Source organism: Hippopotamus amphibius, chromosome 16 (genome assembly GCF_030028045.1).
Source record: "Hippopotamus amphibius kiboko isolate mHipAmp2 chromosome 16, mHipAmp2.hap2, whole genome shotgun sequence".
In the NCBI taxonomy this organism is placed as follows: domain Eukaryota; kingdom Metazoa; phylum Chordata; class Mammalia; order Artiodactyla; family Hippopotamidae; genus Hippopotamus; species Hippopotamus amphibius.
The window spans coordinates 45,202,033-45,217,216 of record NC_080201.1 but is presented as its reverse complement, the minus strand read 5'-3'; the positions used below and the strand labels follow the sequence as shown (position 1 = coordinate 45,217,216).

General features: G+C 45.5%; 1 protein-coding gene and 1 non-coding gene across 2 annotated transcripts in view; both read right to left on the bottom strand.

Moving 5' to 3' along the window:
* Positions 1–534: 534 nt before the first annotated feature.
* On the bottom strand, positions 535–608 carry TRNAT-AGU (transfer RNA threonine (anticodon AGU)). Its single transcript has one exon. It is a non-coding gene; the product is annotated as a tRNA-Thr (tRNA).
* A 2,094-nt stretch (positions 609–2,702) lies between these two features.
* WDR88 (WD repeat domain 88) overlaps positions 2,703–15,184 on the bottom strand; it is a 46,529-nt gene continuing 34,047 nt past the window's right edge. The window contains exons 9-11 of the mRNA XM_057712142.1: positions 13,545–13,613; positions 4,795–4,887; positions 2,703–2,855 (exon numbers count right to left, since the gene is read on the bottom strand). Of these exons, the coding sequence (XP_057568125.1) occupies positions 2,718–2,855; positions 4,795–4,887; positions 13,545–13,613 (300 nt within the window). The 3' untranslated portion in view covers positions 2,703–2,717. The remainder of the gene's footprint in view (positions 2,856–4,794; positions 4,888–13,544; positions 13,614–15,184) is intronic.

The following is a 15,184-nucleotide window of genomic DNA, read 5'->3' as shown; positions in this document are numbered from 1 at the left end:
CCTGGAAACCTGACACTTTCATCTGCCTGAGGGTCACCCTGGCCGGGTTCAGTCCTCCGCTCTCCCAGGCGCCCGTGACTTTGGGCCTCACTTGACCTCTCCAAGCCCCAGTCTTCAATCTACGGAATGATGGTCCGGACTGCGTGGCTGGAGAGAGAGGAGTAAGTCTGCAGGCCTCTGTGAGAGGTGCCCGGCACGGCGTCCAGTCAATCAACCAGGGAGCGCCCGGGCTCGGCCTCCCAGTGCAGGTCGGTCGCCCGGCGGGGTACCTCCAACCCCGGGAATGTTCCCACGGCAACAGAGGAAGTCCCGCGCCGCCTCCAGGGGGCGTCCCCTCTGCTCCGGAGCCCGCGTCAAGGATGCCCCCACAGCTCAAGGAAACTATAGGGGCGGACTCCGAGGGTGGCCAGCGTCCCACCAGGCAGAGGGCAGGGGGCGACTAAAATGGCTTCTTGAGCTCCCCCGCACACCCCCAAAGTGAGAAGGCCCCGCGTAGTGGGCGCGTGGGCAAAAGAGAGCCGGGACGCTCGGTTGAGGCACCGCTGGGATTCGAACCCAGGATCTCCTGTTTACTAGACAGGCGCTTTAACCAACTAAGCCACGGCGCCGCCCGTACACCTACCGTCGGAATCTGTTTCTCATCACCATTGACTTCATCGGCCGTGCGCACGCGCAAAAGCTTTGTCGGCAGCTGACGCATGCGCGGTTCAAGGTCCCCCAGCAGGCTGCTCTGGCAAATGAGTTGTACACGGAGACCGGAAGCTCGGGTAGCGCAGAGTGGGCGGGGCCCGGGCGGGCTAGTCTTCCCGGTGCTGCAGTGCTCGCGTGGAACCAGGGTGGCCCATTTTCGGGGGATGCTCGCGAAAGGTCAGATCTTCGGGCCTCCAGAACTGGCTCAAGGAAGCCCCCCCCAAGCTGTCCGGCGAGGCCGAGCCCCCGCCTGGTCCGGAGATCCCTGCCAGGTTAGCTCGGCCCGGCTCCCGGCTCCCCCCGCGTGGGGTCAGGGCTCACACCCGGCCGTGGTCCCGCGGTGACCACGCGATGGGTCCATCACACTGGCACCCTCAGCCCGGGCGGCCGGTTGCCCTCTTCAGCCGCACTCTGACCACCGGGGTCACCGACGCTGCCAGCTCTGGGGGCTCCTCCTCCCGCCGGTGGAGACCAGACCCATAGCTTCAGTTGGGCCTCTTCCGTGGACCCTGAGCCGGGGCACTGAGGGCACCCTGAGCGGGCACTGAAGGATCAGGAGCTTCAAGGGGCCCAGGCCGCTGGCCTTGGGGCATCGACACCATACATGGGAGGTTTCCGCCGCCAGAGAAAGGCAGAGCCCTCCCCACTCAGCCTTCTCACTTGCCCCTTCTGGGGCTCCTCACTCAGACATGTCAGCCACCTCGTCTCAACACTTTTTAGAGCGCCTTCGAGCAGCAGCAAAACCAAAACCTGCTAATCCATTGAGCTAGCGATCTCCCCAGTGGGAGAGTTTCATCCGCAGAAAGGTAAGTCTCTGCAAACATGTGTACACAAGAAGGTTCACTCCAGCATTGTTTGTAATAGCAAAAAAACGAGAAACAACGTGAGTGCCCGTCCATGGGGACAGTGTTGGTACATCCTCCACAGCAGCGGAGGAAAACACATCCCTGCGTGTCTTCATGATGGGGCCAAGAGATGTCTTCTCTTCCAAAAAGAGCCCAGTTGCTGGGAGGTGGTGCAGTGGCGTTTTGTCATCTTCGTCCATCATTCGTGTAAATTAATGGATAAATGCTGAACAGCCTGCGGAAGCTGGGCAGTCACCCTGGCTGTGACTAAGGAGGACAGCACCAAGCACAGGACCCGCTCAAGCAATGACTGCCACGGCACTCGTGGGCAAAATTATCAGATGCCAGTCAATTAATGTTAAGTAAATCCGTCTTGCAACTAAGTTTTTAAAAGGTACCAAGGGGCATACTGATATATTTGATGGAAATCCTGTAAGCCACACCAAATGGAAAAGGGAGCCCTTCATGTTTAACGGAGACCTCCACTCTTGGTGAAGTAATTGATTTACATTGTACATGATGCCTGGAAGCAGGGAGGATGCTGTGCACGTGCACCGGCATTCTGGAAACTGAAGAGACTGGGGTGGAGAGCAAGAAACATTCTGTGATGGAAATGCCCACCCACCTGCCTAGCCAGACCTTTCTCTGCTCTGGGCAGGTGACCATCTGGGGGCATTAGCCATGGAGGCACCCACAGTGCCGCAGTATAGTCCCCTCCACAGAGGGGGCTACGCAGCTTCCTCTTCGTTCGACAAACCCTTCCTTGCGGGCTGCTGGTGCCAGCACCCAACGGCTGGGTTACAGGGCAATTCCAGAGACCAGAATGTGTCCCCAGAATGAGACAAGATGAACACCAGGACATAGAATTTAGAAACAGCCAAAATGTCTCTAGAATCCACAAGCAAACCTGTTTTCCAAAAGATTCTATATTTATTCTGCACGAAAACTAAAGACAAAGGGATCCCCGAGGTGCTGTGGAGCTGAGGAGGCGGCACAGTGGTGGGAGCCCAGCCAGAGCTTGGCCCCTGCTCCAGTTTGAGGGGCCCGCCCCCTGGGGAGAGGCCCCAGAGAAAGGTCTCTGCAGAGCCCCGAAGCCTACATGACGGCTGTCCTGTGCTCGAGTTACCCATAGGGTTCAGTGGCCATCAGCCGTCCTCAGCCGGGCTGCACTCCCGTTGACAGTCAGACCTCTCCTTCTGCTGATGGTGAGGCCTCTGTTGACAAGTCTTTTGCATTCATCCGGCAGAACACACACTTGGTGACCGTTCCAGAAAAGATGTCACTTTCGTAGATGGAGAAAGGCCTGTCACATTCTTCACACTGCCATGAAATATTTTAAAGGAGTAGAAAGGAAGTGCTGATCAGAGGATCTCGAGGCATGCAGTTAGAATTCTCCCCCCTAATCCAACCAGCTTGGGCCGGGCCCAGGCAAGAGCTGCCTCTCCTCTCTGGGGTCTCTAAGCCCACAAGGGTGGAAACTGTAGGCCACTGAGAGGGAATAAGCATAGGCTTCCCCCGCTCTTCCCTCACGTAAGGGTGTTCCCTGCTGTAGGGTCCCGGAGTGCGGGAGGGGAGGAGTGGAAAGCCACTTGACTGTGGTGAGGACCAGGGGTGGGTGTCTAACCTCACCCTTTGTTCTGTGCAGAGCAAAAGTGCATGGCCGAGGGGCTGTCCTAACTCCCCGACCTTCTGCGGACACCTAACTTTTGAGACTCAAGTAGGCAAGCCTTCTGAACAAAGCAGAAGTCTTTTTCTAGATGATGAAGGTGCCGAGCATCCTCCTCTGTCTCTGAGCCTGTTTCGGGCCAGAGCGCCCAGAGGACAGTGGACACAGCGGCGCAGCGCACTTGCCACACTTTCCCACAAACAAATGAGCAGCACCGCAGGGTGGGCTCTCAGGTCGTGGGCAGAGGTCTCTCAGCGGCTCTCACCGCAGCACAGGCCCCCTGAGACGAGCCTGCAGGTAGCAAGCCCCTGCCCTGGCTCTCCAAGCCCCTGTGCTTTGCCGCCCCCACCAGCTCCAGGGCACCAAAGCCTTCAGGAGAGGCGGGGCAAATCCCTCCCAGGGCAGGTCCTCTGGGAAATCTGGCCTCTGAGGTTTCTCATGTTGATTCAAAGCAAGTCAGATGCAGCAGGCTCATCTTTACGACAGCGTCAGGTAGGTTTCTTTCTTTTGCAAGAAAGAAATTCAGTCCTTTACCTACCATATTCTATAGCATAATTTCCCACGACCCAAGCCCAGAACAGCAGGGCTCAAGAGGAGGCAGCTCCTGGGTCCTGCCCTGGTGGCAGGTGGGGACACAAACACTGCTCTCTGGCCACTCAGCTTCCAAGGCTAACGTGGCCACAAAGGCCATGAGGACCCGCTGGCCACAAAGACGGGGTTCCACATGGGTCCCACCCCTCAGCTCCCTGCCCCCCCGGTGCTGTTCCCCGATTAGCCATCCCCGGAAGCCGTGGCTCCAAGCCAGGCCTTCTGAGCAGAGACAGGCCTAGGGGGTTCCGGGATTCACGAGAGCGCGGTAGGGACTCCTCAGCCTCTCCAGGTGGCAGAGAGGTGCCTGCACTGCGAGGCCCCAGCAGGGACTGGCCTCCGCTGCCCAGGGCCAGCCTTGGCTATACCTGGTGAAGCAGATGTGCCCACCATGATCATCCACTAGAGAACTGGGACCTGAGCCCTGCCCATGGTAAACAGAGCCCTGGGGACCTGGCCGGGGTTCTGCTGCAGGAGCGTGGGAGGCCCACACAGGGTCCGGCTGTGTGCCAGCCGTTCCTCCCGGACTCCCTCGGGCCTCACCCCCCGCCCCCCCGACTCCCTCCAGTCCTCAGCACCAGGCTCACTCCTGCCTCAGCATCTCCACATGGGCTGTTCCCTCTGCTGGGATGTTTTTTCCCTAAACAGCTGCACAGCTCACTCCCTCACCGCCTTCAGGTCTTTGAACAAATGTCACCTTCTCCATGAGACCTATCCAGACCACCCTTTAAAATGTTGCAATCACCAGCACTCCCATTTCCCTTTCCGATGTTATTTTCCTCCAAAATACTTATCACCATGTGACTTACTACATATTTTTCTAATTTCTTTATTTGTTGTTTGTCTCCCCTTTTAGCCACGTCAGCTCCCTCAGGGCAAAAATTTCAGTCTGTTTGTTCATAGTTTTATCCCCAGTTGCCCAATAATGTTTGTTCAAAGAATAAATTAATTTGTAGAGAGAACTAATGAAAACCTTCGTTTAGCTTCCTTTTACCTAATACCAACCTGTTTCACCTTTAAGCCCTGGGTCTTTTTGTACTCGATTACCAAAGGAATTTGGTCAATTTCTTCAATATTCCATAGTCTCATGGTCCTATCCTAAAACAAGTTAAACACCAAAGCAGTTGTCACAAAATGGGCTCATTAGGCTTGGAGGACCCAGGGAGGTATAATAAGTCGCATCCAGGTTACATGTGCAGAACTTTGACCTGCAGAGGGACAGAGTTAGGGTAACCAACTGTCCCAGTTTCTCTAGCACCATCCCAGCCTCAGCACTGGAAGTCCCACGTCCCCAAAACTAGAAGCAACCAAGATGCCCCTGAATAAGAGAACAGATAAACTGTGATACATTCATATGATAGAAAATTATTCAGTGATTTAGAAAAAGAAATGAGATGTCAAGCCACAAAAAGGACATTGAGGAGCCTTAAATACATATTTCTAAGTGAAAGAAGCCAGTCTGAAAAGGCTACATGCTGTACGATTCCAACTATATAATAGTATGGGAAACGCGAAAATATGGATAATAAAAAGGACAGTGGTTGCCAGGGGTTGTGGGGAAGAAGGGGAGGGATGAATAGGTACAGCACAAGGAGTTTTTAGGACAGTGAAATTGTTCTGTATGATACTGTGATGGTGGATACATGACATGCATTTGGCAAAACCCACACAACATAAAGAGTGAAACTTAAACCATGGACTTTAATTAATAATTATGTAACAGGAGACTTCCCTGGTGACTCAGTGGTTAAGACTCCATACTCCCAATGCAGGGGGCCCAGGTTCAATACCTGGTCAGGGGACTAGATCCCACATGCATCTGTAACTAAGGAGCTCATGTGCCTCAACTAAGGAGCCTGCATGCCACAACTAAGACCTGGTGCAACCAAATAAATATATAAAAGGGTTTTTTTTAATTAAAAATTTTTTAAATAATTGTGTTAATATTGGTTCACCAATTGTGATAAATATACCACACTTAATGCAAGATATTAACAATAGTGGCAAATGGAGGGCGGGTTTATATATAACTGTATGATTTGCTCAATTTTTGTGTAAACCTAAAACCGCTCTAAAAAAATAAAATGAATTTTTAAAAAAGACATCTGTGCTACTTAGAAAATAGTGGTCGTTGAATTAATTTGGGAATACCACACAGATGCATTGTCTCATCACTCGTTTGATTAGTCTTGTAAACTGAATGTGGTTAGCAGAATAATGTTCTCCCCACCACCACCACCTAACACCCCCCCAAAGAAGTCCACATCCTAATCCCCAGAACCTGGGAATATGTTAGATTACATGACAATGGGGGAAGTAAAGTTGCAGATGGAATTAAGGGTGATCAGATGATTAAGGGGAATCAGATGATCTTAAAATAGGGAGATCCGTCACCACAAAGATCCTTAAAGGTGGACGTTTTAGTCAGAGGAATGAGTAACGACCGAAGAAAGGCACCGAGAGATACGATATTGCTGGCTTTGAAGATGGAAGAAAGGGCCACAAGCCAGGGGGTGGCTTCTAGAAGCTAGAAAGAGCGAGGAAGTGGATTATTCCTTAGCGCCTCCAAAACGCAACACAGTCCCATTGACACGTCGACTTTATCCCAATGAGAACTTGTCATACTTCTATCTTACGGAACTGTAAGCTGTTAAATGTATGTTAAGCAGGGACGTCTGTGGTGATTTACTCTAGCAGTAATAATAATATTAAAAAACTAACACACTGAGTAATATTACAGTTCCTGGTTTGGCAGTTGCAACTAAAGTCTGGTGACTTACATATTGGCCCTTTCAGTGTAGAGCTGTCAGGTTTTATCAACAATCATACTGTCAACAGTATATCAAGTGAGGTGTCCAATCAGGAGGACACAACAACAAAGCTCCCCCTAGCTCTTAGATGCTTTAATTCAGAAGGTGGAGCACTCCAAGGCGCAGTGGTTAAGAATCCGCCTGCCAATGCAGGGGACACGGGTTTGAGCCCTGGTCCGGGAAGATCCCACATGCCGCGAAGCAACGAAGCCCATGCGCCACAACTACTGAGCCCATGTGCCATAACTACTGAAGCCTCCACGCCTACAGCCTGGGCTCCAAAACAAGAGAAGCCACGGCAATGAGAAGCCTGAGGACCGCAACGACGACTAGCCCCCACTTACCGCAGCTAGAGAAAGCCTGCACAGAGCAACAAAGACCCAACGCAGACAATAAAACTTAATTAATTAATTAATTGATTTTTTTAAAAAAAAAGAAGAAATTAACATTGGTACATCACTATAGAAAAAGGTGGGGTTTCATCTTGATTTCTATGAAGATTTTCATGAAACTGCAGAAAACATAAAACAAAAGCATGTTGACAGCTTATGCAAGTACAAAAGACGCTGCTCATCTATATTCATATTTAGCAGAAAGTGCAAATGTGAATTTTGGCAAGTTCCATTCAGTCTATTAACTTCTTACCAAAGTAAACGAAAATATCTTACCTGCTAAATGGCCTGCACATCCTAAAAAGGAATGTGATTTGCTTACCTGTGGTGTAGGGTCTTTCCTAATAAAAGGTTTTAGTCACTTTTCACCTTCCTCAAAATGTGCAGAAGCATTTAATAAAAATGGTGACTTTATAGAAATGGAAGAAGATAGATAACCTTTCTTAAACATATGTCTACAAGATGGTTATCCTCATTGCTGGCCATAGAAAAGATGTTAAAATTTTGGCTTGCCATAAAATCATGTTTTTTACGTGTGGGACGAGAAGAATGTCCTGTAATCTTGAAATACATTAAAAATGAGAATGGATGTATAGAAACAGATGATTGAACTTGGTGTACCCCCCCAAAAAAAATAATAAATAAATTTTAAAAAAATGAGAATGGAGAAAAGGATTACAATAACACTGAAAGTTATATACTGTTTCCCAAAACTGTTTGATACTCTTTCAAGAGGCCACAACAAGCATAAAAAAAGGAAGAAGTGACTTCACCTGAGTTGTAGGTTGTTACAAAAACTCATAGAGTAAAAACAGTGATTCAGGAGTTCCCTGGCAGTCCAATGGTTAGGCCTCAGCGCTTTCACTGCCACGACCCAGAGTCAACCCCTGGTCAGGGAACTAAGATCCCACAAGCTGCGTGGCATGGCCAGAAAAAGGGAAAAAAAAAAAAAGATTCAGTTTTTGGAAATAAGACAGCTTCACAGCCTTTTAAAAATTATCAGAGAAGGACAGCCAAATTAAACAGGACAGTCTCAATTTCTTAACTAAAACTGTAACTTATTTGAAATCCAACTTCATTATCAGAAGTCCAGGGACTTCCCTGGTAGTACAGTGGTTAAGAATCCGGCTGCCAATGCAGGGAACACAGTTCAGTCCCTGGTCTGGGAAGATCCCACATGCCGCAGAGCAACTAAGCCCGTGCACCAGAACCACTGAGCCTGAGCTCTAGAGCTTGCAAGCCGCAACTATTGAGCCCTTCAGCCACAACTGCTGAAGCCCGCCTAGAACTCGTGCTCCACAACAAGAGAAGCCACTGCACTGAGAAGCCCATGCACCCCAATGAAGAGTAGCCCCCGCTTTCCGCAAGTAGAGAAAGCCTGTGCGCAGCAACGAAGACCCAACACAGCCAATGAATAAATAAATTAACTTTTTTTAAAAGGTTCAAATTACCTCTGTGCTTTAAAACCATTTCCCTGAAAAAGAGAGATTTGACTTATGATGACATCCAATGTACTTCAGAGTGTTTAAAATAATGGACGTTTTAGACATGGAGAGCCTGTATGATGAATTTATCATGGCAAAGGACCTGATTGGCAAATAACTGTTCTACTAAAACAAGTTTTCAGACATAGTACATTTGGATGTTTCTGGAGAGCTGGAAAATAATTCCCATAAATCTAAAAACTTGTTATTGCTATAAGTAAAATCCTAAGTATTCCATGCTCAACAGCGTCTGTTGAGATGGTATTTACTTTGATGTCATGACATTGGACTGACACCAGGAATCAATGAAATGTGGGCTTGCTGAGAGCAGGGCCACAAGTCAACGTGAATTTTACATTTGCCAGCATTTAGTTTTACTACTACATAAAAGAAAAGAAGGAGGTAGGCAGTTCAGAGCAATATTATTGGGAAAGAAAACATAAAAGTAAAAATCTCCTACTGTATCATGGGACAGAAAGAAGCATGTCATTATTGGATTTTTTTAATGTGGTAAAATATACATCACAATATGTATCACTTTAACCATTTGTAAGTATAATTCAGTGACATTAAATGCACTCACAATGTTGTGTCATCATCACTATTATCTATACTGAGAACTTTTTATCATCCCCCCAAAAAAACTACATACGCTTTAAATAATAATTCCACATCTCCCCTTTTCCCAGCCCTTGGTAACAACCATTGTGCTTTTGGTCTCTGTGAATTTGACTACTCTAGGTACCTCATATAAGTTGAATCACACAGTATTTGTCCTTTTGTGACTGGCTTATTTCACTGAGCAAAATTTCCCCAAGTTTCATCAGTATTGTAGCATGTGTCACAATGTCCTCCCTTTTTATGGCTGAATAATTTTCCATTGTATGGGTATACCACATTTTGTTTACCCATTCATCTGTCAATGGACACTTGGGTTGTGAATAATGCCTCCATGAACATGAGTATAAAAGCATCTCCTGGAGTTCCTGCTTTCAGTTATTTTGGGTATATACCCAAAAGTGGAATTGCAGGGTCATATGGTAGTTCTGTGTTTAATGTTTTAAGATACTGCCACTATCTTCCAGAGCAGCAACACCATCTTACATTCCCATCAGCAATTAACAAGTGTTCCAATTTCTTCACATCCTTGCCAACACTTGTTATTTTCCTTTTTTAAAAAAATTATTATTACAGCCCTCCTAGTAGATGTGAAGTGGTATCTCACTATGGTTTTGATTTGCATTTCCCTAAGGACTAATGATATTGAGCATATTTACATGTGTTTATTGGCTACTTGTATATCTTCTTTGGAGAAATGTCTACTTAAGTCCTTTGTCCACTTTTGAATTGGGTTGTTTGGCCTTTTTGTTGTTGAGTTTTAGGAGATCTTTATATATTTTGTTATTAACCCCTTATAATTGATATGCAAATATTTTCTTCCATTCAGCAGTTTGTCTTTTAACTTTCTTGATAGTATCCTTTGATGCACAAAAGTTCTTAATTTTGATGAAGTCCAATTTATCTATTTTTTTCTTTTGTTGCCTGTGCTTTTGTTGTCACATGTATGACAAAAATCATGAAGATTTCTCCAAAAATTTTCTTCTAAGAGTTTTATAGTTTTAGCTCTCAAGTTTGGGTTTTTGATCCACTTTGAATTAATGTTTGTATATAGTATAAGGTAAGGGTCCAATTTCACTCTTTTGCATGTGGATATCCAGTTCTCCCAGCACCAGTTGTTTTAAAGACTCTCCTTTCCCCATTGAACAGTCTTGGTACCCTTGTTGAAACTTGACCACATGTGTGAGGGTTTATTTCCAGGCTTTCTATCCTATTTCATTGATCTATAGGTCTGTCCTGTTTTCATTATTATAGATTTGTAGTGTTTCAGAGTTGGGAAGTGTGAGTTCTCTAACTCTATTCTTCTTGTTCAGCTATTCAGGGCCCCTTGCAATTCCATATAAATTTGAGGATCAACTTTTCCATTTCTGTGAAAAATGCTAGTGGTATTTTGATAGGAATTGTGTTGAATCTGCAGATCACTTTTGGGTAGTAATGACATGTTAACAATGTTAAGTCTTCCTGTCCATGAACATAGGATATCTTTACATGTTTATGGGTCAGAAGAATTAATATCATTAAAACGACTGTACTATTCAAAGCCATCTATGGATTCAATGTAATCCGTATAAAAATTTCAATGGCATTTTTCAAAGAAATGGAAAAACAGTCCTGAAATTTGTATGGAACCACAAAACACCCGAAATAGCCAAGCGATCCTAAGGAAGAAGAATGAGGCTGGAGGCATCACACGTCCTGGTGTCAAACTATACTATAAAGCTATAGTAGTCAAAACAATATGGTACTGGCATAAAAACAGAGAGCCCAGAAATAAATCCTCACATATACAGTGAACTAATTTTAAAAGGGAGCCCAGAATACTCAATAGGAGTAGGTTAGTCTCTTCAAAAGTGGTGCTGGGAAAACTGGATAACCACGTAGAGAAGAGAAAAATGAAATTGTACCCCTATCTTGTACAACTCAAAAAAATTAACTCATATGAATTAAAGATTTAAACATAAGACCTGAAGACATAAAGAGAAAATATTGTTAAATCATATGTCTGATAAGGGTCAAATATCCAAAATATATAAAGAACTCACAGAATTCAGTAACAACAATGACAGAAGACAGAGAAACAGAATAAGCATTTTTCCAAAAAAGACATACAAATGACCAACAGGTACATGAAAATGTGCTCAACATCACTAATTATCAAGGCAATGCAAATCAGGGGCTTCCCTGGTGGCACAGTGGTTGAGAATCCGCCTGCCAATGCAGGGGACACGGGTTTGAGCTTTGGTCTGGGAGGATCCCACATGCCACAGAGCAACTAAGCCTGCAAGCCACAACTACTGAGCCCATGTGCCACAACTACTGAAGCCCAAGCAACTAGAGCCTGCGCTCCACAACAAGAGAAGCCACCGCAAAGAGAAGCCCATGCACCACAACAAAGAGTAGCTCCCGCTCGCCACAACTAGAGACAGCCCATGCAGCAACAAAGACCCAACGCAGACAATTAATTAATTTTTTAAAAAAAGGAAATGCAGATCAAAACCACAATGAGATATCACCTTACTGTTAGAATGGCTACCATCAAAAAGACATGAGTTAAGTGTTGGTGAGAATGTGGAGAAAAGGGAACCTTTGTGAACTGTAGGTAGGAATGTAAATTGGTACAGTCACTATGGAAAAAAGTATTGGAGGTGCCTCAAAAAATTGAGAATAGAACTATTATATGATCTAGGAATCCCACTTCTGGATGTATATCCAGAGGAAATAAAAAGAGGATCTCAAAGAGATATCTGCACCTCTATGTTCATTGTAGCATTATTCACAATAACCAAGGTATAGAAACAACCTAAATACCCATCAGTGGATAAATGGATAAAGCAGATGCAGTATATATATACATATATATAACACACACACACACACACACACACATATACACACACAATGCGATAGTATTCAGCCATGAGAAAGAAGGAAATTCTGCCATTTGTGACAACAAGGATGAACCTTGAGGAAATAAGTCAGACTAAAGACAAGTACTATATGACCTCACTTATATGTAGAACCTTTAAAAAACCAAACTTATAAAAACAGAGAGTAGAGTAGTGGTTACCAAAGGCTAGGGGGTGAGAGAAATGGGGAGATATTGAGTCAAATGGTACAAACTTCCAATTATAAGATTAACAAGTTCTGGGGATCTCATGTACAGCATGGCGATTATAGTTAATAATCCTGTATAACATACTTGAAATTTGCTAAGAGAGTAGATCTTAAATGTTCTCACAAAAAAAGAGATGCTAATTCTACGACATGGTGGAGGTGTTAGCTAAGGCTATGGTGGTAAGTATTTTGTAATATATATGTGTATCAAATCAACATTGTACACCTTAAACTTACACAATGTTGCATGTCAATTATAGCTCAATAAAGCTGGAAAAGATAAATACATAAGGTATCAGTTTAACCAATCTTATTGTATTTATATTCTCTTTTTTTAGTCTTACATTTATGTATCTTAAGAATGTACAATAATATAGCCTATAAAATTTAAATAACCAATAAAGTTTTTTTAAAGTCAAAATAATTGCTATATCAAAGGACAAACACATTCGCTTAGTTATCCTACTATCAGTTACTACTAACCACTGTTATTAACTAGTTCTGTTTTTGTTTTGTTTAAATAATAGCATTTATGTAACAGAAAAGTAAAGAAGATAATTTCAAGTAAACAGTTATTTTTTGATACCTTGTCTTGTATTTTCACTTTGTTCGAGCTTTACTGAGATATAATTGACATGATCATTTTTCATATTTTTATGCTAAAGTACAATAAAGTATCAACACATTGGTATATAATTTTTGTTATGTTTTATACTATTATGTGGTTTTTTGGTTTTTTGTTTCAGATGTGGCAGTATCCTGCACTGGCTCTCTAAGAAGTCGATCATGACCGGTGGAGTCTTGCCCACATTTTTATACACCTAGAAACCCCCAGCCTAGAGAATGAGATGGCTCTAATAAAGGTTGGGGGACAAAGTGGGACCCCACTTTCTCTGGTGCTCACACACGGAGGACAGCCCTCAGGATATCCTGGGCTGGCCGTTGTGTGCCACTGGCACGGGAATCCCAGGATGCAGTGAGTAGGGAGGGAAGACCCAGCTGAAACCTCAGGGTGGATGCTTGTCCACGAGCGGACCCCTTCTCCTCCAAGGCCCCGTGTTGGCTCCATCACCCTTCAGTCTGGACAGGCCCTTGCTCCAACAAAGCTCAAATGACCGTGGTACAGACAAGGATATACCTGGCAACTTCCCACGCGAGCAAATGGAAGGACCCACTTTCCACATTCCCAGGCAGCTCCATGGCTGGGGTCAGCCTGGCCAGGTGTGGCCTTCAGACTGAGCTGCTCAGGAATTTTACTTGACAATACACTTCTGCTAACATCAGTTCTCACCAATGTGATAGGGATTTTAAGGCACTCAAAGGTTGGCCACTTTTACCTTTGAAGCAGACAGGATCCATTTCTTATCGTTGCTAATGGCAACATCCATCACCCAGTCATTATGGCCCTGAAGAAAAATAGAATTTTAAGAGGACCTAGAGAAAAAAACCTTTGAAAGAACAACAACAACCACAAAAAAAAACCCAAACAAACAAACAAAAAACCAAAGTCAAGAATCCAACATTGCTTATTTTTAAGAGCAACTAATTGTGCTTCCCTGGTTTCACCCATGACATTTAAGGTGGAGTACAACGTGTAAAGGCTTGGGATTCATGTGTATATCACAGCAACATATGCGTTTTTAAAAATAGTACTCTGGTGCTTAGCACAATGGGAAAAATAAATTATATTCCCAGCTGGTCCCAGAGCACCTCTTGCAGGCTTTTGTTTGCATTCTTTGTTCTAGGAAATACCACTCGGCGGTCCTATCGGTGAGGGAGGTTTCGGCTTCAAGTAACTGCAAACCTACGTGCTGTGGCTTAAGTAAAGGGGGGTTATTTTCCTCGGGTAAAAGGAGTTTAGAGGAGATGAACACTTGATGGTTTAGACAGTTAATGATACCGGAGCTCTATGCCAGCATCTTTTTCGTCCTTTGGCCTTTCCCTAATGGAAAGAGGTGGTTGAGGAGGAGTGATAAGAAGAAAGGGAGCAAGAGAGAGGTTAACCTGCTGTGCATGACAAAAGGATGGGAATTTCAGGGTGGAAGAATAGAGAGAGGAGAGAAGAGAGAAGGGAGAAGAGAATGACCTGATGGGAGAACAAAGGGACTTTTAACCACAGCGTGGGTGACCATTCAGTCTTGAGCCATTCAAGTGCTGTGTGTAAACTCCCCTTGCCTCTCCAAACCCACAGAGTAGAGAGAGGGTCAGACAGAACAGCCCTGGGAGCCTGAATGTATATGGTGATCAAGGGGACACAGTCTACATTTGGCTCACGGGGAACAGAGAAACCAAGAGCCATGGATGCAAGCATTCACAGCGAAAGCCAGTCATGAGATCACAAGACCAAGGAGTATGCAGAAATCTTGGGGTGGAGGCACCTGGAACAGAAGCACTGAAGCAGCCAGTCCTGGAACTGCCTGACCTCTGGATTCTCGCTATGTTGGGTAATCCATCTCCGTATCACAGAACCACTTTGGGTTCAGTCTCCTCTAGCTTGCAGCCAGGAGCACCCAGTTGACACCCACCACTCTGGAGCCCCACAGCTCTCTGTGCATGCCCCATGGTGGCATTTGTCCCTCTGCACGGGAATTCCTGCTGTTCTCTTGGAGTTTCTGCATGTGCTGCTCCATCTGCCTGGATCGCCCTTCCCCAAGATCCTCACTCGTCCAGTCTTTCCCTGTCATCCAGTTCTCAGCTCAGATGCCGCTTTCCCCAAGAGCCCCTCCCAGCCCACTCACTGTGGATTGGTCCCTGGAGTCTGTTTCTATCATATCAGCCTGCTGGGGGCTCTCTGTGTCACTCGTCACTCCTGAGGCTTTGTTTGTTGGTTTCTTGTCTGTCCTTCCCCACCAAAGTGTCAGCTCCATTGGGAGCATTTAGCTGTGTCTCACTGTTGTATCCCCAGCACCCAGCGTGAAATGAAGAATGAAGCTCATGCTGCGTAACACAGGGAGACCAGCTCGATGATGGGTGATGA